Source organism: Periophthalmus magnuspinnatus, chromosome 9, assembly GCF_009829125.3.
Source record: "Periophthalmus magnuspinnatus isolate fPerMag1 chromosome 9, fPerMag1.2.pri, whole genome shotgun sequence".
NCBI classification, from domain to species: Eukaryota; Metazoa; Chordata; class Actinopteri; order Gobiiformes; family Gobiidae; genus Periophthalmus; species Periophthalmus magnuspinnatus.
In genome coordinates this window covers 26,460,371-26,485,988 of record NC_047134.1, presented here as the reverse complement: position 1 = coordinate 26,485,988, position 25,618 = coordinate 26,460,371, and the positions used below count along the sequence as shown (strand labels likewise).

The 25,618-nt window shown below is 40.1% G+C and overlaps 1 protein-coding gene across 2 annotated transcripts in view; it reads left to right on the top strand.

Annotated features, from left to right (window-relative positions):
* Window positions 1–25,618, top strand: part of sema6a (sema domain, transmembrane domain (TM), and cytoplasmic domain, (semaphorin) 6A) — a 218,581-nt gene that overhangs the window by 118,810 nt on the left and 74,153 nt on the right. For both annotated transcript variants that reach the window (XM_033972311.2, XM_033972312.2), the window contains exons 6-9: window positions 1,281–1,382; window positions 17,430–17,520; window positions 20,546–20,665; window positions 22,159–22,247. In XM_033972311.2, coding sequence (XP_033828202.1) covers window positions 1,281–1,382; window positions 17,430–17,520; window positions 20,546–20,665; window positions 22,159–22,247 — 402 coding nt within the window. The remainder of the gene's footprint in view (window positions 1–1,280; window positions 1,383–17,429; window positions 17,521–20,545; window positions 20,666–22,158; window positions 22,248–25,618) is intronic.

Here is a 25,618-nt window from a genome sequence, read left to right as displayed (position 1 = left end):
CAGTGGCGTAAATTAGTTTCAATATTATCGTTTATCATCTATATTTACTTCAGCAATATATTGAACTATATTGGACTATGCATCATATATTTGTTCATAATGTTAATATTTTAATTTACGGACAAAATAGCGACATAAACACACCCGGATCATGCAAAGTGGGTTAATACGAACATTTTAAGACCAAAATGATGAGCCTGAGAGCAGCAGTTGAAGCGAGAGGGGCGACAGTTTTTCAATAGAAAGTGAACTGGAGCCAGAGTCGATGGAGCCGGAAGCGTGCCCACGACCACTTCCTATTTGAATTGTGGCGGCTCGCAGTTTAGCTATGCCCACTTATATATAAAGTCTATGTTAGCGTTATAATGACCGCTTATTCGACATCCACATGCTTCACAGAACATTCGCTTAAATGAGCTAAAACGAACTGCCTTTTTCAAATATCTGCAACAGTTTTTGAACTTGGCGGCTGAATATTTTCAACATTCCAGGTTCTGAAGTTTAATGAGATTTTTCAAAGTCCTTGCGAATTACTACGGCCGGGCACCTTTTGATTCAGTGAATGATATTTTGTAGTAATAGTAAATTTTTGACATCTTTCAACCTTTTTTTCATACTAACTTCTGTCACCATCAACCAGGAAACTTGACAATGGTCTACAATAAAAGCTAATTTCAAGGATTTCTCTAGTGAGATTTTTGAGTTGCGATGTTAATCCTTAGATATTTAGGGTTGTCCTTGTACACTCTTTTGAGAGCTTTAAATAAAAATAGTATTACACCACTTTGGGCTGTATGGTGGGACAGTCTTTTTGTAGAATAAAGTGGAGTTTGCAAAAATGGATGTTCAGATAATAATCGAAACTATATGTATATTAGAGCAGTTATCTGGACTGTGAAAAATACATCCTGAATAGTTTCTGAATGGTCTTTATCTATGTTAGAACTGCTGTAATATAAAACCGCATGTGAATATGAAATAAATCGCTCTTAAAAATGAAAACTTTTCTCTTCCGCTGTTTAAAAATAGCGTTTTTAATCATCATCGCGGATCAAAGTTGGTACAAAATATCAAGCGTTTTCTGTAGTATCAAAATCAAGGTGAACATTTTAGTATTCCGCCATTAGACACTATCATAAGACGGCGATGTGCCCTCTCGTTTTTTGTCCTATGGCACAAGTCGTTTTCTCTTTCAAACCCAAATGTGTGCTGTTGTTTTAAAGTGCGCTACAAAAGAGTTGAAAGTCACATTGGACCTTGTGTCTCTGTCTCTCCTGAAGGACGAGTGCCATAACTTCATCAAAGTCCTGCTGCAGCAGAATGACGACACTCTGTTTGTGTGTGGGACCAATGCGTTCAACCCCTCCTGCAGGACATATAAGGTAAACACACACGACACAAGCGCACACACACGACACAAGCGCACACACACACACGACACAAGCACACACACGACACAAGCGAGCACAAACACACAAGCTTTTGATATTCGTATTGACTGTGTGAAGCACTTTGGTCAGCTCAAGTGGTTTTAAATGTACTATATAAATAAACTTGAATTGAAATCAGCACAGTGGGGCATGTATACAAACTATGAGATACGCTTAAGTGCAATACAAGTAGGGATAATTTGTAAGTCGCATGAAAAAAGCAACAAAACATAGATTATAATGGGTTTTTTATTATGCTATACTCAATATTCTAATGTTGCATCTTGTAGTGTAGATAAAATAAACAACCTATTAACATTCAGATCAATTAAAATGGTAGAATACTTCGGTTTGTGACATTGTTCTCATTTTTATTACGCCTCAAGATTAGTGTTAGCATTAGCATTGAGACACAAATACAAACTCTGTTGAACTATTAATTTTATTTGTGTGGTGTTAAACATGTTGTCAGTGACCTCCACCCGCATCTCCCTGTTCAATGTCTGACCCTAACCCCCTAACCTCTGACCCCTGACCCCTAACCCACCCGCAGCTCCCTGTCCTGTCTTATCTTTAAATATTTATTCATTTTAGCACAACTCAGCATCACAACTTCCTGTCCAATTTTTATTTTTTTTTTATATCTGTGAGGTTTTTGCTAACAGTGATGTTGCTAGGCGCTATTGTGCACAGAGCTTATTAGTGCTGTAACCACAGCAATTAACAATTTAAGGCTTAATATTCTCTTTTAAAAGATGAGAAGTGCTGAAAATGGTGCCTATAAAGAGGAAGCTGAAACATATGAATTGGTAGCTGGTTAATCGTAGAAAAATGTTTGTATTCCCTAGTCAAAATTGTGTCCATGTTGTTGCTTGGAATCGCTTGTGTTAAATTACTGACCAATATTAAATCCATTGTTACATTTTCATACATTACACATACCTAAACTAAGCTCTTGTCAGACTGAAACAAATATCATCTGTATTTCTGCTTATGGGGAGAATACACTGGATGCATCGTTGCTAAAGATTTGTGAGTGGCCAATATGGAAATGCACCATGTAAATGACTTGCTTGGGAAACACTGTTGTATCGTGCAATAATCAGAGTTTGACTTCACCTTTTTCTTCTTTCAAAGGTCTTTTTTTTATTAGGCTATAAGTGTCAATGAAATGTACAATACTTATATTGTATAACTTTTTTCAAATAACATAGCAAAATTAACAAAATTGCCCCACACACATAAAACAACAAACTACAGACCAGCTGCACAAAACAGAAATGTATATAATAATAATAATAATAATAATAATAATAATAATAATAATAATAATAATAATAATAATAATAATAATAATAATAATAATAATAAATACATAAATACATAAATAAATACATAAATAAATACATAAATAAATACATAAATAAATAAATAAAGGTGGTGGGGAACGGATGTAAATAATAGTAATTGTAATAGTAAAATATAATTTGATTATATGGAGAGGGAGGGAATATATTATATGGAAAGGGGGGGGGGGGGGGGCACTACTCTGCAGCAATAGTTGAAAGTTTAAAATCTAAGAAAGGGTGCCATAGTTTATAAAATGTATATCTAATTTTTTTTCAAATCCATATAAGACATTATGTGTTTTACCCATTGTGCATGGGAGGGAGTAAAGAGTGCAAAGGTCAGAACCTTTAGTTTGGAGTTTGGTAAAAATAGGTCCAGGGCCACTCCAAAAATGGCATAGCTTCACCTTTTTAAACACATACCAACAACTATTCATGTCCCATTTGACCCCTATATTTGTTCTACTTGTGTAATGTACCTGTGCTGACTTGACTCATGACTTCCATACCGTTCCTATATAAACATGCCTTTGCTATCAACACATTGCGTCTTGCTTTGAGTGACGGTGATTCATTTACTGCCCCCTATTTGCCCTGAGGAGCAGAAGGTGTCACCAACTCATTACGTTACAGTCTCTTAGCACTCCCTCTCATCCTCTTCTTCATCGCACACGTTGTCACCATTACCCTTGCATGCAACGCGGCCCATATGGAATACGCTATACATAAATAGATGATTTTCACAACTCAGAGGGTGTCTTCAGCTCCAGGTGTATCCTCGGACACGCTCAATTTCCAAACAGAAATTCCCAAACAACGTCTCCGCTCCCTGTCCGGGGCCGGTGCGTGACGTGAAATACGATTCAGCCCCTCTTGTAAACAGACGCTTGTCAAAACCGTATCCAAGCGGGGGCATGTCTTGGAGAGTCTGAGGATTCTTTAAAGGGAAAAAGCAAAACCAGGGATTCAAGGTGATGTCCGCATTGAGGTTTGCAAGGACATAAAAATCTGACGCGGGATGCAGGAATAAAGATGTTAATAAAAGGCAGACAGAGTAACGAGGAGGGAAAGAGGAAGCAGATGGAGGACGCTCGCAAAAGAGACGCAGATGTGGAGCGTACAGGGAGCCATAGGACAACCCACTGTGGCCAATGGTAAATCTTTATCTCAATCAGGACCACACTGTAGAGTAGGAAGGGTATATTAGCACGTTAAAAGGCACAATGTGGAACTTTTCTGGTGCCTTTAGGGAGATGTTAAAGCCTTCTCTTTGTTCCACAGTATATATACAACAATGATTTATATTTGAGAGCAATACAAGTTAGCGTAACAGTATGTGTAAGTTGAACTAAAAATAGATTACAAAGGGTTTTTTACGATGATCTACTCAATATTCTTGTGGTGTAGACATCCACCTCTATCCACAGGTTTCAGAATAAAGAATATGAGTAGTGTAGCCATAGCGATTAACAATTTAATGCTTAAATTTCTCTTTTGAAAGGTGGTGCTTAAAATGGCACCTGTAAATAGGAAGCTGAAAGGCATGAATGGAGTGGAGGGTACCTGTTTGTCTTCATAGAGATGTTAAAGCCTTATCTTTGCTCCACAGTAGAGCATTAAATGTACGTATATTCATAAAGACAGGTAGCTGACACAGTAGGCCAAGTTAGAGGTCAGATCTGTGTAGAGGCGGTTCTGTATTCTGCACAATATAAACTTCTTTGAACTGGTTAGATCTGGTATTTCATGTTGTACAGTTTTAAAATGATGTTTGACTAGTTGTTAGGGCTGTGAAAAGTATCAAAAATTAATGCTAACACTAGTATTGAAACTAGATGCTCAAAAAATCCATTCACAGGACAGAAATGAACCTTCCTTGAATTGCTTTAGAATGATTTTGAGCCGTATCAGAACAAGTATAAGACACATAGACTAGTATACGCACATGAAAGACTATGGAACCTACCAGGACGACTGAGGGATTACACAGATCTTTAATGCCAGTGCTTCTGCTCGCAAAATCTTGAGCTAGGATTTCAGCTGATGAATTCTCTTATTGTGTGTATTTGTTCCTTGAAGCAGGTACACTAGTATAGAAACATATGGCCAGAACATACAAACTGCACAGTAATTGAACTTAGCAGTAGCTCATTTAAAAACCATTTACAGGTCAGATGTGTGGAGAGGCGACCCGGCTCAATGTAAGAATGTATGTTTTTCATTATGCTCAGGACTCCAGAGTAACGATTTCAGTATAAATGTGTTCTATACTATTTTATCCAGGACACAGAAAAAGGGATGTGATGAGGATCTTCCAGCTGCACCCATGAGCCCGAGGAAAGTTTTTAAATGCATCAGGCAAATGTTTAGGCCAGATTGGTTGTACTTTGGAGCCCTGACTTTTTGTAATCATTTCTATAATTATAAAAAAAAAAGATAAATTTAATGCCATGCTGTAGAACTTTCAATAACATCTTAACCCTTTAAGGACTGAGTTTACTATGGGCCAGTATAGGTCACCTAGACTTTTAGATTTTTCTTAGCCATAAAAATCATATTAAAGGAAGTATCAGAATTTACTGCATTTTTTCACACATCTACTTCTATTTTTCACTTTCATCTGTATTTTTTCTTTTACGCATCGAGTAAATGACTGGGAAAATCCCCGCAGCACCCGCGCTCTCATTCGTCACCTTCGCGGAGCAACAGAGGCAGATTACCGTAACTCACGGAAAAATATTTAAATAGCCCCGTGCCTCCGCTTTGAGACGCTGTTTGACTTTACATGAGAGCACGACTGCTTGCGGAGTTACGCTGCTGAAAAGTCCGCACCCGCGCGCTATCGCCGGCGATAGGATCCGACGCTATAGGGTTAATGAGACAAGAAGGCAGCGGACACTCTACCAGACAAGTTACAGTATTTTCTGGAGTATAAGTCGCACCTGAGTATAAGTCGCACCTGGTTAAAAGTCGCACCTGAGTATAAGTCGCACCTGAGTAAAAGTCCCACCTGAGTAAAAGTCCCACCTGAGTATAAGTCCCACCTGAGTAAAAGTCCCACCTGAGTAAAAGTCCCACCTGAGTATAAGTCCCACCTGAGTATAAGTCGCACCTGAGTATAAGTCGCACCTGAGTATAAGTCGCACCTGAGTATAAGTCGCACCTGAGTATAAGTCGCACCTGAGTATAAGTCGCACCTGAGTATAAGTCCCACCTGAGTATAAGTCCCACCTGAGTATAAGTCACACCTGAGTATAAGTCACACCTGAGTATAAGTCACACCTGAGTATAAGTCACACCCGCCAAAAAATGCATATTAAAGGAAGAAATAAACATATTTCACATATAAATCGCATCTGAGTATAAGTCGCACCCCTGGCCAAACTATGAGAAAATGTGTGACTTATAGTCTGAAAAATACGGTACATGGAGCAGTTTCATAATAAATCCTTAATCTTGGCAAATCTTGTTTCCTAAAATGTCTCCTGCATATTTTTTCCTTGGATTATTTAGCTCAAATTCACCGGCAGAATGTTGTGCTTGTTGACTTGAGGATTTAGTGTACAGCTTGTAGTCATAGTAATTACTTCTGCCAATGTGAGTGACAATAATAGACTTTGATGGGACGGCTCACTGCATGTGTGTCCTGGAGGATGTTGTGGTTTGCCTTGTTAGCAGGCGATGGTCACAGCACACGGAGATGTTATCGCGCTGGCCTGTGGGGGAAACGTTCTTGCTTTGGTTCACTAGATCTGTTTACCCGAAAAACAAGACGTCTCCGGCTGGCTGCCTTCTGCGGCTCGAGCATGCTAAAGCGGGCCGAGCCGTTCAGTGGGCCCTGCCGCTTCTCCCGCTGCTGTAGAGAGTGGGATTTATGTGCGTGCTTTTACCAGTCGTGTTTAGCTTTTACAGCAACGTGGGTAACGCGAATGAATCTGGAGAGAGACAGTGAGGCGATACAGACAGTAAACAGCCAATTTACACTTACTGGGTTTATACTGGAGTTCTATTAAAGCAATGGGAGCTTTTGTCAGATCATAGTCTTGGATTGATTCAACATATTTTATTTAGTTTCCAGTTTTTGTTTAATATAATATGCGGTAACTTTCACTGTCTTTGTGGAGATGTCATTAATTTATCCAAAAATGTTCCACAATAAGGCATTAAATGTGGCTATCTTGTTTTATTGCTGTACTAAATTCTTTGGAAAACATTCTAACTGTAAGTGGACTCGACGCTCCACAGATCTGACCTGTAACTTGGCCTGGATACGTCATCTTCTTATATTTATAGAAATGGATACATTAAAATGCTGTGTAAACTGTGTAACATTTTGCATAGTGTTATCATCTCCATGGAGACAAGCAGGTGACAGACCCTCCACCTGATGAAGTCACATAGTGCACCTTAAAGACTCACATTAAAAGTCCTATATTTTGCAAAATTGACTTGTGAGCTTTGTTACCTTCTCAAAAACATACCTGGAGTTGTGTTTTGTTTCATTCACACATGTTTGAATGATCCTTTACTATTAGTCTGTCTAAATCTCAAAAGCTCAAAATGCTCTGTTCCACCTTGTGATGTCATGAAGTGGTAGTTTTCATGTTAACAGCTCCTTTTACCTTTTGTTTAGTAGAGACTGGTAATTCCAGGTCTGAAATGAACCCAATGATTGTAGTGAAGGTGTAAGGAGTTTAAAAACACAGTGGAGCACTTCCTGTATTACATCACAAGGTGGAACAGTGTGTTTTCTGTTTACAAGAAAAACTGAGCCAAAATATGCAGGATTTGTGTGTTAAACATTTGTGAAAGAATCAAAACACTGCTCCAGATATGTTTTTGATGAGGAAACAACATTATAACATAGAACTGAAAATAGAGTAATATGGGCCCTTTAAGTATGTTGTTTGTTTGTTTTTTTTCTCTCTACAATTGACCCATCCTTCAATACCACCGGAGCAACTTATCTATCCTGATACCATTCATATTGGGAAAAAAACCCCAAAACAATATATAGGCCTATGGGTAGAGTTGAATGTGTATCAAAATCGCAATAGTAAACTTAAACACCTGTTGGACCTGGAATGGAAACTAAAGCTAGCTACAAGGTGCATAAGCGTGAAGGGTGCTCCTGCCTTACCCCTCCTCCAACTCTCTCCACCCTCCTCTTCCCCCTCTCTCGCCCTCACCGTGCTCTTGATTAATGTGGGATGAGACTGGCCCCGAAACAGGAGCTCTTTTCAGCACTGTCACACTGTGGAGATGGAGAGGCGAACCGTGGCCAAGGTGGATTTAACCACAAATACTCCCCTCCCTCGTGCACATACACACACATTTGGACCATGGGGCCGGTGGATGAACCCAGCAGGCCACCGTAGATTTGGTACAAACCCAGAGAGAGCGCGTTCCTGCCAGGTCGGCTGTGCAATGCTTGAGTATAATGCTCCATATTTGCACAGTTGCTAGTGTTTGCATCTCTAGGTCCATGCTAGGTTTATTTACATGTTTCTGTCCAATTCGTTGTGCAGTTTTGTGACCGCAGTGACCGCACACAGGACAGAGAAATGCCCAGCCTCTAGCCAGTTTGTGCCAATGAAAGCAAATCTTTTACTGCCAAATGAGGACTTGAGCTTTGGTAATACCATGAAGCAAATGTCATTGTTTGTGTGAAATGTCCCACAGTTTGCCATTGAACCAGTCTGTCTTTCATATATTCTTACTGTCACATCTTCACAGATCTGATTTGTAATTTGTCTTGGCGGTGTCACCTTCCTGTCTCCATGGAGATAGATAAATCGAATGCCACACTGAGAAACATTCCAGTAAAAGCAATGACTTCTCCATGGAGCCAAGAAGGTTACACTTAAAGCTAAAGCTAGATGTTGTTGACGTTGTTGTAACGGTCACAAAAGCAGGAATGCCGACAGAGAAAAACACTCGAGACTCATTGGCCGCCATTGCACAACTCTTCTCTTTAGCGTAACACATAGCTTCTTCTATTCAGTCTTTCTTGGAAGCTCTATTGGTGCTCGCCTCCCAAAGTCCAAACCTGGCTGTGTTGTGATAATAAATGGCCTATCCAGCGGTGCTTCCATCGCCTGTTGCCGGGCGGATCTGGGGAATCGACTCAGAGTCCCAGGACACCATTGGAACAGAAGAGTTTATTAGTGCTGCAGTGGCCTTAAGTGACTCTTCTTTAGTGAAGTGTTTAAATGAAGACTGAAAGGTACCTGGATGGAAATAGATAGATAAGATAAATCTGCTTTATAACCTCAGTTGAATGCTTGCTATTTTCTGAGAGACTGTTGAAAAGATTGATTTGGTTGATTTGGCGACAGTAGCACAGTTGGTAGAGTTAGATCCAGGTCCAGGTTGGTGGTTCAAATTCCGCGCTCAACATAAACATAAACATCATTAGTAGAGCGGTCAGATTGTCTAACTCACAAGTTAGCAGTGCGATTCCAGCTCCCACAGATGAGTGTCTGTGTACACTGGTGTATGAATGTGTGTGTGAACGGGTGAATGGTTCCTTGATGTAAAGTGCTTTGAGTGTCTTGAAGGTGGAAAAGCGCTGTATAAAAATGTGAGAATTTGCCATTTAAACCACTCAGGCACAGATTTAGACTTTACATTTTGTTCTAGTGAAGATTTAGGCAAGGCAAGTTTATTTGTATTGCACAATTGGTCCACAAGGTAATTCTCCATGTTTAGTCCTGACTCTGGGCACCAGCAGGAGGCCGGTCCCTGAAGTCCTCAGAGTGTGAGATGGTTCATATGGCTCTAACATGTGGGAAATGTACTTTGGTGCTAGGCCATGGAGAGACTTGTACACAAACAGAGCTGCTTTTAAGTCTAGTTATTTATGCAACTTTTATCTCATCAGTCTTTTTGGAAGATCTGGTTCGGTTCAAGCTCTATAGAAACCAAACCATTTTGTGCTAAATGTTGGAGAATCAATGAATAGGCATTATGGGATACAGCATCCATAAACCCTCACCTTGAACACAACTTCCATTCAGTACCAACCAATTAATACACTTTGGTTTCTTTTACTCAAATAATTTGTGCAGTTTTTTTTGTTGTTGTATAATTTTAGTCTGTACCACTTAGTTAGTCCTTGTTTGTTATAGACTTTATCCTTTGAATTCATTGCATTTTTATTCATACTTTGATGTTGTTTGTTTATTGGAAACTCCATTAGCATAAAATGAAAATGAATTACGTTTGCTGCCCTATTTAACTAATGGTTTGGGTAAAAACATGATTTATTAATTTTATATTCATGTATTTGTATGTTTATTTGTTTATTATTTGGTGGTCATGGTCACATTTTTATATAGCTCTTTTCCACCTTCAAGACACTCAAAGCACTTTACATCAAGGAACCACTCACACATTCACACACCAGTGTACGCGCACAGTGGGGATGAGGTATGTTAAGTGTCTTGCCCAAGGACACAACGAAAGCATTCATGTGTGGGAGCTGGAATTTCACCGCCAACTTTCGAATCAGTGGACAAACACTCAAATGAGCTGCTATCAGCCCTAAGATGTGACAGTATAAGTGCGATTCCAGCTCCCACTTATGAATGGTGTTGTTGTTGTGTCCTTGGGCAAGACACTTAACTCCCTGTGCCCCCCTCTGCGTGCACTGATGTATGAATATGTGTGTGATTGGGTGAGTGATTCTTTAATGTAAATTGCTTTGATTGCCTTGAAGGAGGAAAAGCGCTGTAAAAAATGTGACTATATTCGAACACAAAGCTTTTTAGAAAAAAAAAAGTCTTTTTGTTTTTTCTTTTTCCGAGAGTAAGGACAATGGACCAGTCTTGTCAAAGAGGCTGCAATTACCTCGACAATTCATGAGTGAAAACAAATGCAGCAGAATGACTGTCATGTTTGTACTATAGTTGATTTAAACAAAGGCGCTTTTCTTCACCAGGTTAAAATAACAAATGCTTCAGCAGCTGCTTGACTCCAGTGTCTTTAGCTCCGGGGTAAAAGATGGCCGCCGGGGGTATATGCAGGGGAGAGGTTCACGCTTTGAATCAGGTTGTACAGAGAAATGGGTCAGGATTATTAATCTCCCAGAGCCGTGTCCTTGTTTGGTTCGTCCACAGTCGCTCATGGCCCAGGTGTGAACTCGTGCACTTGACCTTCAGAGCTGCACAGGTGGAGAGATGCAAGAGAAAAGTGTTAACAGAGTGTAAGACAACGTGCTTTTATTGCGGTCGGCAGATGGTCTGAAATGGTCAACATCATGGAGAGAGGGAACGTGAGGCAAAGGCCGAATGGATCGCTCAAAAAAAAAAAAACTATAAAGGCTGGATTTACCTGTTGACTTGAAGAACAAAATGGGAACTGTCTCATAAACAAGTTGTGAATTTGGTAGTTTTTCTGTGCTAAACTGATGCCCTATTATCAAAAACATATATCGTGAGCTGTGTTTAAAGTGCCCATTCTCACATGTTTAACACACAAACCCTGCATATTTAGACTGAGTTCTTCTCTCAAACTGGCGAAATCCACAAAGTAGTCAGTTTTATTTTTTACAATTATTATATGTTTTGCAGCTGTAAAACTCCTCACCACACACTTTATACACTTTTCTCAGACAGGCATTAACATTTTCTCACATTTCTCTTGTTTAAACACTCTCAAAGTTCAAACCTTCGTAGATTAAATCCCTTTTCCTCGATGATCGCTTTAAATGTGTTGTTCATGTTCCTCTGCTCCAGCGGTATCCACAGAGGCGCCTCTCCGTGCACAGAAACACTTTTGAGTCCAAAGCGTTTCTGAAATTTGTTGCTGCAGAACGTTTCATCGACATTGTAGGTTTTGTTGGGGAGAAAACTTGCAAACATACAGCACTTCAGAGTCACACTGCGATCCAACATTTATGTACATTTGTCTGAACACATTCTGTACTGTACAGGAGACACGGCACAGAGGAGACTGATGGACAATGGTCTACAGTCCCTCAGCCAATCAGGACGCAGAACACAATGCACGTTCATACAGTGTAAAAGAAGCATGCAAAATTGTACCAAAACAAAAAAATCCACAAAACAACGAGACCGCAAAAGGTGAACCGTGATAAAGCGGGGGACAACTGTATAGGACCTTTAAGTAACATTCATTTTAAGTATCCCCATAAGCTCTCAAAACTCAAGGATAAAAGTAATTTTATCCATAGCAGCCTAAGGTTATTGGTATAAATCAGTGTATTTGCTTCATTTTTCACTTTAATTAAAGATCCAATATGTAACTATTTTGGTGTAAGTTCCACCACCTGCTTTTCTGTACTGGAACTGCTTTCGCTTTACCTGGACTGTTCCATACTATGACATTATCAGTCTCCATGGAAAGAAGCAGGTAGTGTTTTCATTCACTGCACACAAAGTTATAACATTTCCATTGAGACAAACACGTTACCAACCATCCACCAGAAAAGCGACGTAGTACATCTTTAATATCTTACCTCATCTATCCTTTCGCAATGACAAATAAATCCTATGTAAGCAACACTGCATAGAGCAAGTGGGAGGCAGAGCGCTCCCCTAACCTTTGCACATCTCCTCCAACCGTGAACCAATTAGAACGCTCCTGATGGGCATGTTTGGGGATTTATGTTTGTCTAATTAATTAGCATATAGCCTATGGACAGAGCTGTTGTTGTAATTAATTCTTGTGCGTCCTCCAGAGCACCACTATCTTACTGTACATTTGTTAAACCCCCGAGTGGTACTGGAGTGACAGTGCCAGCATCTCACACATTACTTTCAACTGCGCAAGTACAAAGCCAAAGTACTTTCCCTCCACGCTTCTATTGGAGTTGACAGCGTAATAGTGTTGGCCTGGTAAACAAGGTAAAAAATATCCCGCTTGGCTGTTTTAGTTTCTTTATGGTAATGTTGAAAATGTAGTCTGAGGATGGCAGGTTGATGAAATGCAATTGGCTCTTTGAAAATGATTCCTTATTGCTTCGGACAAGGCTAAAAGCTTGGGAATGTGCGCCGGGATGTTGTTTTCCTACTGTGTACGGGATAGAAGAGTGGGTATGAATATATATGCGGATCTATGGCTACATTCATGATTGGTTAAAACACATTTGATAAACTTTCACACTCTAGGATAAGTACACGTTTTTGAGATAATTTGACTGTTTTATACAATTTAGTGTCCACAATTAGTTAGGGATGATTAGGGTATGATATAGGTGTTAGATGGTACTTTAGGGACTCTTTTATGCAAAAGAGGTGGCAGTTCACACCTTAGGGTTCAGTCGACTTAACTAATAACAGATACTACTTAGGCTTAAACGTCCAGTTGACAGATGTGTATTTTTCTTTTATTTACTGTAAACAACTAGGGTGTGTTAGTTTCAGTGTAATTAGCTCCTCCCTTCAGACCAGAACTCTGTCAGAACTGAAGAAGCTACTTAGATCAGTGGTGAAAAAAAGCTAAAAATGTTTCTATAGTTGACATAATTGAACCTTATTTGCCACAATTACACTGGAAAAAGTCAAAATTCGTAATCTAACGCAATGAAATATGAAACATATTAACTTAAATAGGCCTACATCACTCACTGTTACAAATTATCCTGGCGCTACTACACTCATGCATATTTATATTTGTATATTATATTTGCAACAACATTCAAATGCCAGAAAATTGCTGTGTTTAAATTATGTGCCTGACAAACACTGGCTTCTTAAATGAACAGATATTAGTTTAGAGCAGAGTGAGGGCTTCACCGTGAGCATTCAGCCTCTGTTTTCCCACACTCCCTGACAGAGCAGCACTGTTTGCCTATGTATCTATGGTCAGAGCTGGGAGAGTCTTCCTGACAGGAGGAGATCAGTGACAGCGGAGCCGCCCAGAGGTCAGAGGTCACCGGAGAGAGCGGAGGAGGAGAGGCAGGAGTGTTATTTGAGATGTGACAAGTAGGGGGAGCTGCTTCTTAGGCGCAGCTCCCGGAGAAGAAGAAGATGCTGATTTTACAAAGCGGAGAGGAATGAGAACGATATGAATAAAATTAAGATAAATTACATGTGATGACAGTGATACGGGCTGGACTCGAGTCTGCTGAAAATGCACAAGGGAAATATACTTGACTAATATGAAAACGAAAGATTGCAGTTAATCGAGTCTGCGAGCCAAAGCTGTCGGATCTTTAATTGGGTGTATTTATTAGTGGGTTAACCTAGATTAGATTAGCGGCACAGTGGACGAGTAGATATGAGGGATCTGTGTGGAGTTTGGATGTTCTCCCTGTGTCTGGGTGGGTTTCTTCCAGTCACTCCAGTTTCCCACATCAACCTAAACAATACTGTAGGTACAATCCACCCACAAAGGTAGCCCTGACGTAGCAAAGTTAGTCGCGGCCTAACTTCAAGATGACGTAGATGGGTCCCCAGGCACAGCACTGCGGCGCCCACTGCTCCTGATGAGGTGCCCCAGTGGCATTTTAGGTTAGGTCAAATGCAGAGGGCAAGTTTCTCTATGGGGACAATAAAGTGTACCTTATGCTTAGCCTTATTATTTTTATATCATCAACTAAATCTGACACATACTAGACTTGTGACTTCTCGGTGTGCAGGGATGTAGCACCAAAGTTTGAGGCCTGGGTACAAATTATCATGGTGGGCCTGCATTACATGTTATTTAATGAAAAGGCCCATTAGAGTTTGTAAACGCCCCCCTCCCTGGGTAAATCCTTTGCCCTTTACCCCCCCCCCCCCCCCCCCCCCCCCAGTCCTGCAACTATTACAGTGTGCGAAATACATTTGGCTTAAATGTGTGCACTTTTACTTAATAACAAACCTGACTGCCACAAGAGAAAGAAGATATCCAGTGTGGTCAGTTTTCACAGCATGAGCCCCTAGACCAGTTAATGTCCTATTGTTGCTTTTAAAATGAAATGATACAAGCAATTTTTAATTTAGTAAGATTGACAACAGTTTTTGTTCATGAATTTCTGTTTCCTATTGTGAAAATGAAGACTTTTCACCATTCAGAAGATAAAATATTTTGCTTTAAATTGTGTATTGCTATGGCGACAGTGCTAATGGATACCTAAAACAACCAATCCTCAAACCAGGTAATCCGTTCCCTATTGCTCCGTGTAAAAATCTAGCTATTAGTCCTCGCAGTTATCGTTAATGGACGATTATACCTACCCTTTTATAATTACAATAAAATATGTACGCTTAAAACCAGCAGCCAGCAGCTCAAACAGAAGTAACTTGGGATCTACGATGGAAGAGCACACCACCACCGTCGTCCCATTCTTCTGTGTTTGTTGTTAAAGGTCACTTGTAATTTTCACTGCCAAATCAGACTCAACTATTTCTCTGGCAGGATTTTTCCAGCATCGGAGTGTGCATGACCTTTTTAGTGGGCAGATGAGAGCCTTTTCCGCTTGGGACAGGAATAGCAAAAACAAAATGACCCGTTAAGAGCAGCGCGAAAGGGTGGAGTAAGCACTTTTGTAGGTTCAGCTTTGTCAGGAGAGATAGAGACTGATATAAGAACAGAAGTGTGTTTGTGAAGAAGGCAAACAGTTTTCGCTGGAGTCCACTGACCTTGGCCCAAGCTGGCTGCACTCTGGACTCCCTCTAGTGCTGTTTAGCTGGGGTTGGGCAAACTCCTGACTGATGCATGCTGGGAGGATGAGTTTATCCCTGGAGAAATGAAAATAACCTTTGACCTACATTGTACTGTATATTGTTCTTGTCAGTTAATTACAGCGCCATGTGACCTTCTGATTATAATTAGTGATTATAACTTTGAAACTAGGCTTCAAAACTACTGTTAGATTAAATATTTCTTAATAAAAGTGAGTTTACTTGTAGGATAAATGAACTGATTTCCTAATGTTTTGTTTTTATAGACGTTTTAGGGATTAAAATGTGTGGAGCCATGTTCATAAATTTAAAACATGGACAACTGGCTAAAAATCATAGACTGTATATATAAATGGACATAGCTAACACGCTAACGCCACGTTTCAGATAGGAAGTGATCATTGGCATGCCTCTGGCCTCGTGTACTGTGGCTCCAATTCACTTTCTATTGAAAAATTGTCACCCCTCTCTCCACAACTGCTGCTTTCAGGCTCGTCTTTAGACTTTTGCGAGCGGAAAGAGGTGTTATCTTCATCAGTCTCACTCCGGACTGACTTTTTGGTTGCTATAATACTTGCAGTTGGAATTTCAAATATGAACTTAGCTCCAAATTTGCCCCATCACTGCTAGCCTTGACGAGCTTCATTTGCTGAAAGCTCTGGGTGACGTCACATTCACTTAGTCGACTTCTTTATAAAGTCTATGTTTAAAAACTTAATTTGATTTGGTACATCATAGTCATCCACAGTGTAAAAAAATCATAGGTAAAGTCTACTCAAACATTAACATATCAACGCAGATGGGATGCCATACCTTTCAAGTGTAATTTTGAAGTGTATCTGGATTAGTTACTACTTACTGACAACTTCTTCAAAACTAGATTGAGCTTCTGCTGTCCTTAAAATGTGAGAAACTGCTATTTCTGTTCATCTTTTCATCTTCTAAAAGACCAGATCTTATCCGCTCCTGCGTCACGTTTAGCGGGGGGTAAAACGCACCCTCTGGCAGAGTACTGGAGCCCCGGTAGCCCCACTGTTAATGCCAGTTCAGGTGAAGGATAACGCCCGGGTGAACCAAACCACATTCTCACAAACTGCCAGGCATTTTCACCGGGGATGTTGCTTTTCATCTACATCCATGACACTTTCCCAGCTTCCCCCCTGACAGCTCGCAGCGGGAATGCTCCGGGCACAGACAGGATATTAGTGTAGGCCGCAGCCACATGGACATACGTCTGGACTCTGGTTTGTTTGCCCCGAAAAGACTTTTCCACCAGAAACCTCACCGTTCTTCAGCTCTGACAAAATGTTTCTAATTTAAGTGTGTTTTTGGACCTGTACTCGGACAACAGGACGAAGGCTTCCCTGAACTGGATGGTTTATTTGGGGACATTGTGTGGTCCTTGCTAGTTGGAGGTCGTTGAAATGTAGTATTTATAGTATTCGTTATAGGTAGCGGTACTAAAATCAAGATAATCATAAGAACAGTGTTGGGAAGTAACTGAATATATACAGCAAAAATACACTAAATACATTTTCAAAGTATTGGCATAACTGCATATTTATATAAAGGTGACCATTTTAGAAGCAAAATCTAGTCATTTCAATTTAATCCATACTCCTAAAACGTAAACATAATGTAAAGTTTTTTGGGGGTTTGTATACGTTACACAATAGTTCCCAAAGTTTAGATTTCATAAAGCGGGTCACATAGAGGAATGATTATGTATCAGGGCCTGATACATCATCGTTCAGTGTGAATGAAAGTACCAGTGTCACAGAGCACCTATATACTTATCTTTTATTTTAAATCCATCCATTCACATTCAGCTGGTCAGCCGTTCAGCCCAAAACTACATCGACTTTATTTGTGGACGGCCTCTCCATATTTACACAGTGACAGTTTGTTTTCTGACCCAACAGGATGCACTCCTTCCTGAATTGGATGTTTATATACTTTAAAGCCCTACATTCTCTGGTGTATTTGCTGACCTTTGACCTGTTTTGTGACCCCTGCAGATGGACAGCCTGGAGGCGCTGGGAGAAGAAATTAGCGGCATGGCGAGATGTCCATATGACGCCAAGCACGCCAACGTTGCTCTCTTCGCCGGTAAGATTTAAGAACACATATTATGCTAATTTTTTGTTTTGCTTCATGAATCCACTGATGCCAAATTCAGTGCTCTCCTCGGAGCATTCAAAAATGGTCTGTTTGCATTTTGCCTGAATTATTGCGTCACAGGTAAAACTCTGAGCTGTTTTAAATCCATTAACCGTCACTGAATTCGTTTTGTGGTCAAATTGTGCTCACAAGGAAAGCGTATCTCTATTAGCATAGCATTCACATGGTCATTTGTTTATTTTCCAATTGTTCATTCCTTCTTGAAGCAGCAGAGGGAGCTCCAGTGACTTAAAGCCTCAAACCTGAAAACAGAGGTGTAGTTTATAAAGTGTATTTTCCAAATGCAGACCTTATTTTAAGTAAAAAAAGTGAAATTCCAAGGTGATCAAAAGAGTTTAAAAGAGAATTGAAGCCATGAATGGATAGTATAGAGCATAATGCATTTAAACATCCTTCTTAAGCACTACTTTCTCCATTGTGTGTGGATTATTAAGATTTCAAAAGAGATGGAAGCCTTATTATGCTAATACAGAATTCTCATATAACTGAACAAAACGCCACAAGGCAAGTTATTACCGCTCATTTTCCCTATCTGCTCTTATTAAACACTTTGGAAATGTTTTAGTCAGACGTGAATCTAAAAGTGGCGGATTAGCCGTGGTTGCTTGTAATATTGTTCTTAATACCTTGTGGTTTAGTCTAATGGCAGCACTCACTTCAATGATATCAGGAGAAAAAATAGGTTTGACACATTTGAGCAAGCCACTTCGAAGTGTATCAGCAGAAAATGAAAACTGAAGCAATGTTCCGCAAGATTAAAAATAACCCTGTGACACAGCGCTGGTTTGAGTAAGAGTGCTGGTTTGACCACATAGACTGTATAAAGAAGTGGACTAAGTGAGTGTGACGTCATTTATAGCGTTCGGCTCCAGTCAAGTGACTAACAGTTATAGAGGCGAATTTGGAGCCGAGTTCCATATTTGGACTTCCGACCATGAGTATCATAGCAACCAAAGAGCCAATCCGGAGGGAGACTGTTGAAGGCAACGCCCCTTCCTGCCTGTACCGCTGGTTTAGTCAATCAAACACTAATCATTTCTTGATTCACAGGCAAATTAGTGAAATAAAAATACCAAGATCATGTAGAAAGGGTTAATATGAAAATTTAAAGACCAAAATGACGAGGCTCACTGCAGCAATTACAGACGGACAGGTGATAATTTTTTAAAGTAAAGTGATTTGGAGCCGGAAGCGCGTCCATGATCACTTTCTATTTGGAACGCAGCGACTAGCACGTTAGCTATGTCCATTTATATATACAGTCTAGGGTTTGACCACAAAGCTGCTAAAGACATCCAGTCCGCATCGGTATCGCCTGTGAACCGATTTATAGGGCTATTGATGAACTGTCCGGACAAGTTTACAGCAGCGGAGGCTTAGTGCACTACCTATACGGAAAGGGTCTGAACAGCACTGGAATAACTGAGTGTGGCGGACACGGCTCTCCTCTCTACCATCCTTTCAATTATGTAGTTGGAGTTTCCATTGTGGTGTTGGCTGAGGCAGGCTGAGGTCATGGTGCTTCTGCTCTTGTGTTGAGAATTGAGACGACGAAGGCTGTTTTTGAAGTGTGTTGTTCAAAGCACGGAGTAATTATACTGTTGTTTGGCTCGTTGTTATGGTTTGATGGGATTCACTATTTTATTTTTATGTGCTGTATAAATTCTGCAACGAGCGGTTTTCAATAACAAGGATGATTCAGCTATGATAGGCTGCTCTAGTTCAAGTTTTGGGCATGTAAAAGACTCACCAAGTAGTAACGAGAGAAGAATATTAAAGGTGCGCTTTGTAACTTTTCTTGAATATTCTACTGTATGGCATTAAAAGTGCATATCTTGCATTTATTCAATTACAATTATTCATATTGTGTAGGATGCTACAGTTGAATATTTTTAAAGTATGTCTGTCATTCTTCAGTCGTTCAGGTCTGATCCATAGCAAAAGACGAAGTTTAAATCTGTCAACTGGACAAATCGTTGTAAGAGTGAAGATGTTTCGCCGCTTCTGACCAGAATTGAAGCAGCGGCTTGGATGAGCAGTATATTATCATTTTATTGGTTTAAGAAATCTAAAGTTTTAGGTTCAATCATAGACTGTTTACATAAATGGACATAGTTAACCTGCTAGCCATCGCGTTACAAATAGGAAGCGAGCATGGGTGTGCTTCTGGTTCCATCGACTTCAATTCACTTTCTTTTGAAAAACTGTCGCCCCTCTCTGTGTAACTGCTGCTGTCAGGCTTGTCGTTTTGGTCTTAAAATGTTTGTATTAACCCACTCTACATGATCCTAGTGTTTTTTTATTTGCCTATTTTGTCTGGAAATCAAGATATGAGCATTAATAACAGAGAATTGTGACTCTTTCTTCCCCGCTAGTGTTAGCAACAGGTTTGATTGACAGTGTTGCTAAGGGCCCGCTCCTCATTAAACCAGCGGTGTGGGCGGGAAGGGGCGTTACCTTCAACAGCCTCGCCCTGGAGTGTCTCTTTGGTTGCTATTATACTCTCACAGTCGGAATATGGAACTTGGCTCCAAATTCATAGGTATAACTGCCAGCCTCTACGAGCTTGAGTTGATTGGAGCCGGACACTACGGCTGACGTCACACTCCCTTAGTCCACTTCTTTAAACAGTCTATGGTTGCTACTCCACTACAATCAGAATTACTTTGAAAGCTTTGTGAAAAGTTTGAACAAAGCAAAACTTAACTTGGCACGCTGAAGTCAAGGCTTTATGGGGACACATCATTACATCGAGCCATCTTGGTTTCAGCCTTGAAGTAGTCCCCAAATCACACAACAGATTTTATAAACATGGCCGTCATTTTCCTGACACAAACGTGCTTTTCTACGAGATCTTCTGTGTTTGACCACATAACAAGACCTTAGTTGGTGGCCTAGTGTACTCCATTACTTCTTTCCCACTCATTTACTACTCCAACTCTCTCCCTTCCAGATGGCAAGCTGTACTCTGCCACGGTAACAGACTTCCTAGCGATCGATGCGGTCATCTATCGTAGCCTAGGAGACAGCCCGACTCTTCGCACGGTCAAGCACGACTCTAAATGGCTAAAAGGTGAGTGTGGGACATCCAAGCAGAGAGGCGCTGTGGTCAGAGGGCTGCGGCGCGCCTGCCGACTTACAAAACAAACAGTGCACGCTCCGACCACCGCTATGAATCTCTGTGATTTGTGAGTCATAACCTGTTTGTACAGAGTCAACCACATGTAACTCTGCCAGGGATAGAATGCATGTTTCAACATTATCTGTGTTTTCCATTAAGTTTGTCAATGACGCACAACATTAGCTTAAAAATCATACAGTATTGACGCGATATGGGCCGATTTTATTCAGATGACGTCTGTTATTTGTCTAGCTGTTATGGTCGATACCAAAAGTAGATGTCAATATTTTAAAATCCAAAGGTGTAGTTAAGTTTACGAATGAACTTTTCCTTCTTGTAACAATATATTTAGGTTTTTTTGTACTTTTTGCAATCATTGTGTATATAGCCACCATTGCAGCTTAATTTCCGTAAGACAGAAAACATATCGACCCAAATATAATAGACAATTGTGTCGATACATGTCCCACCATCACGGATACTGATATAAACACCAGTATACTGTATCACCTCTCCCTTGTATTAACTGACTTTTAGCTTGTAGCCTTTGGCTTATGTTGTGCTTCTTTATCCATTCAACACTGTCACTGAGCTAATAAACTCACACTAGCTAGCTCACTGTGTCTCAAAGCTAACAGTCACTTTGATTAAAATTGGAAAACATGAAAAAAACAACCTCTTAAAATTCAAAGTGACTAAAATAAAGACTAACCAACTATTTTTTCAGTTTGTGGTGTTGTTTTAATATTTATTATGCCTCAAAATTAGCATTAGCATTAGCACTGAGACACAAACGTCTCTCTTTCTAAACACAGAAGCATCCTCCGGAGAAAGTATTAATTTTATTTGTGTAGTTTTAACATGAAAAAATAAAAATATTGATTCATTTTAGCGTGAATCGGCAAAAACCTCATAGAGATGGGCGCTGTGCACAGAGCCTATTACCAATGGTCTCAAATTAAACTAAGCACTGACATTACATATACGCAACCGCTATGTGTGGCCAGTTTCATAAACAATATTAGTTTTGCTAAGTATAATGGCTAATGCTAATGTGTTGATATCTGCTAAGTTTGCGGTGCTAAAATATGTACGCTGCCAATGTTGTTTTATAAGCCGTAAAAGGCACTATGGCATTTGCATGAAGCACAACAGCTCTTATGCTAACGTTACACACAAGTAATTTTTGAGGAAATTGCTGCGCCGCAGGGAGAAACACGAGCACAAGTCCAGTCTGTCAAAACCCAATAGAGAGATCCTTCTTTCATTGCGTGCAAATTGTCTCCCTGATATGATGGATGATAGGTTGAGGCACTCCGGGCTCACACTCACACGCTTTTTTGCATAATATGACAGCTATCTGGGCTGTTTACTGTGAAATATGATGTCAGAAGTGTTTTGTCATGGCAAAACATCACATTGGTGGTTTTCTTTTTTGTCTACAGAGCCCTACTTTGTACAAGCAGTCAATTATGGAGACTTCATCTACTTCTTCTTTCGGGAAATTGCCATGGAGTACAACACAATGGGAAAGGTAAGCACAAACACAGTCCATAAGCTATTGTTTAAATGTCTAATCAGATGTGACTTCCTATTTACCAGGAAGTGAACGGGATGTGGGTGGATCACATGGCGGGAAGGAGGCTTTCAGGAGTTGCAAAGTTGCCAAGCATTTTATGTTATAAGATAAACATTGGCAGGATGAAGGGACCTAAAATAGGATCCAAGTAGAAGGGCGTGGATGTCTTGAGATTCCATTTTTGTAGTTTAAATATACAATCTCAGCTGCATGTCCTTTCCTTCCTTAAGCATTTGACCCACTCGACATTGTTCCCAGAAGGAATTACAAAGGCAGGAAAAAATTGATTAATAAAAACAGACGGAAGGCATGCAGATTCCTACAGGTATTTCGGGAGAAGCTTTCAATTGTAGCTCATTCGGTAGAGAATTGGTGGAGTTCGAATTCGAGCGGTCAGATCCACTAACCCACAGGTTGGCGGTGCGATTCCAGCTCCTACAAATGAATGCTGTCCTTGGGAGACTTAACACAACTCGACCCCAGTGTCTGCGTACATTGGTGTGTGTGTGAATGGGTGACTTTTTCATTGATGTAAAGCGCTTTGAGGACCTTGAAGGTGGAAAAGTGCTATATAAATATGTGACTATTTGCTATTTACCATTTGTGAAACTCAGGCTTGAGACAAAAAACAAATTTGCCAATATCAGTATCAACTGCAAGGGCCCCAAATTTGTGGAAAAGTTCACAAAATGTACTAACTTTACGAAAATCATTGTATTTCTCAAGGATTTATTACTTTACTACACTTTGTTAGCTTCAGTGCTGTTTCCATTTTAGCTCACTAATCTGTTTGCATATGAAAAACTGAGAACAAACTGGGAGTGACATTTGGGCATATAGAGACTGGGGAAAAAATGCAAGTGCAAAATATCTGTGAATTTTGCGATATATGACAGATACTGATAAATGAATACAAAAATACCCACCAGTTCTCATATTAGCATTGATATATTGTCCATCCCTTATGAAACCCGTCCACTCAATATGTATCTTGATGTGAATTAATGAAAAATTCACACAAGAGGTGCAGAAAAGAGCAAGGAGAGGTACCAGGAAGCAGAGGATAATGGCTGCGTTTGCTGAAGTGACAGGCATGTGTTATGGGAGCGCAGATGCAGAGCGGCCTGTGCAATCTGCTGCATTTTTCCGAAGCTCTGTGGCTCTGCTAATGTATGCGCCGCGAGGGCGGGCCGAGATATTTAACGTTTAGTAAATTATATGCTTTCATTAATAAACAGTGGATGTGTCCTGCCTGGCCAAGTAAACAATTGCTTAGGCAGGAAAATTCATGAGTTTCAGGCTAAAAAAAACCTTCCTGATATGAAGATTTTTCCACCTTAGGACCTTTTCTCCATTCAAAAGATACTGTAGATTTGCTTAATTTAATTCAATTCAATTCAAGTTTATTCATATAGCATATTTTAAACAATATCAGCTTATCAAAGTGTTTCACATAAAAGTCAACAAAAACATATATCCAGATAACATGATACATAGGAAAAGAACAATAAAACGTCAAGATATCCTGTGTAGCTAGTGTTAAATGCCAGGGAGAAGAGGTGGGTTTTCAGTCTAGTCTTAAACTGTATTAAAGACTGAGAGGATCTGACAGGCAGAAGGCGCTGTTCCAGTTTGGGCGCTGCCACAGAAAAGGCTCTGTCACCTCTGGTCTTGAGCCTGGCTTTGGTCAGCTGACCTCAGGGCTCTGGGTGGAGTAGAGCGGTGCAGTAATTGCTATGGCGACCAAAGATTGTTGCCATAGATTGAAAACCATGACTAGAGACATAAGACGTATGTAACTCTGCCAAACATTTTTTCTCACACAGAAGAAAATGGGCACGCGGTGTATCGTGTATTAATAGTAAAACAACACCTAAAGGCGCACTATGTAACTTTTCTAGTGGAGGACTCACTTCCGGCTTGTTTTGATGAAAATATCATGACAGTAAGGCTTTAAACTTATGTATCTTGCATTGATTCAGGTGTTTTTTTGTTTCTTTAATACCTTGATAAACTTGCACTCTTACTGTGAGCTGAGTCCCCTCTCCGCAGATCTGATGTGTAACTTTTACAACAGGTAAACAAACGCTCAACCGCTGTGACTAGAATGTAGAAACTGGCTTCATACGTTAAAACTGTATAACCCAGAGCTCCAAGTTGTTTAATGCTCTTCCATGGATACAAACTGGTAGCGTGCCATCTACCAGCAAAGTTACACAGTGCACCTTTAAAACGACACCAATTTGGCATCTCACAGTATCCAATCCCTTTTTTTTGTCCTTCATGTACTACTTCTGCCCTTTTACTTCAATTTAGCGTCATATCTCTCTATGCAAAAATAAGTACTCACTAATAATAATGTTTTCAATTCTATATTTCTCCAAGTTCTCATGATTTTGCCATTATTGTCATTTTAGTATCAAAGCCATTCTGACATGAAAATAAATGACACCTTGGCACGTTTCATGAGGTTAGCACTATATCAGCATGTGTTTTCTGGAGTAACTGTTTGTTTAGTGTGTCTCGCGGAGTGTGAGGGGGTGTGTGTGCATGCGGAGCTTTGGGTTTAAATGCCCCGTTCGCTCCCGTTCTCGCTGTTTACTTCAGGTTGCGATTCCAGGTCAGTGTTAGATTTATTGCTGTTAAGTATAGTGTGACAACAACTAATTACAGCCCATCTTACAGCACACATGTAATTAGCCCTCTGGCTCCTATTGAGGCTGTTGCTAGGTGCTGGCTCTTTAACGCCATATCAAACACGCAAGATTACAGAGTGCGGCTTTAATTTGCGATGAAGTGATGAAATGTTAGATTAAGTCTGTAGTGTTTTACGGCTCCTGGTGTGGTTGCTAATGTTTTTGTATGAGAAAGTGTCTGTTTTTCTTTCCATTTTGAAGTCGGGTTCACTGCAAACCTTAAAAGACCCATATTACGCCATTTTCTGAGCTGTTATAATGTCATTTTCTCATCAAAAACAACACTTTGTTCCACCTTGTGATGTCATGTGGTAATACAGGAAGTGCTCCACTGTGTTTTTAAAGTCCATACACTTTCAGTAGAATCATTTGGATGAGTTTAACCCTGAAGTTGTCAATCTCTACTGAACAAAACGTAAAAGGTAGCTGTTAAGTTTCACACCACGAGGTGGAACATTCTGAGCTTTGATGTAGACCAACCCTTTTTCTGAAGACAAGGGAAGTCTGTCAGGCTTGAAATAAAACACAAATCCAGGTATGATTTTGAGGAGGTAACATTATAACATGGATTAAAGCTCACAGGAGTCCATTTTGTGTAATATAGGACCATTAAGTGAGAGATTTTAAGAG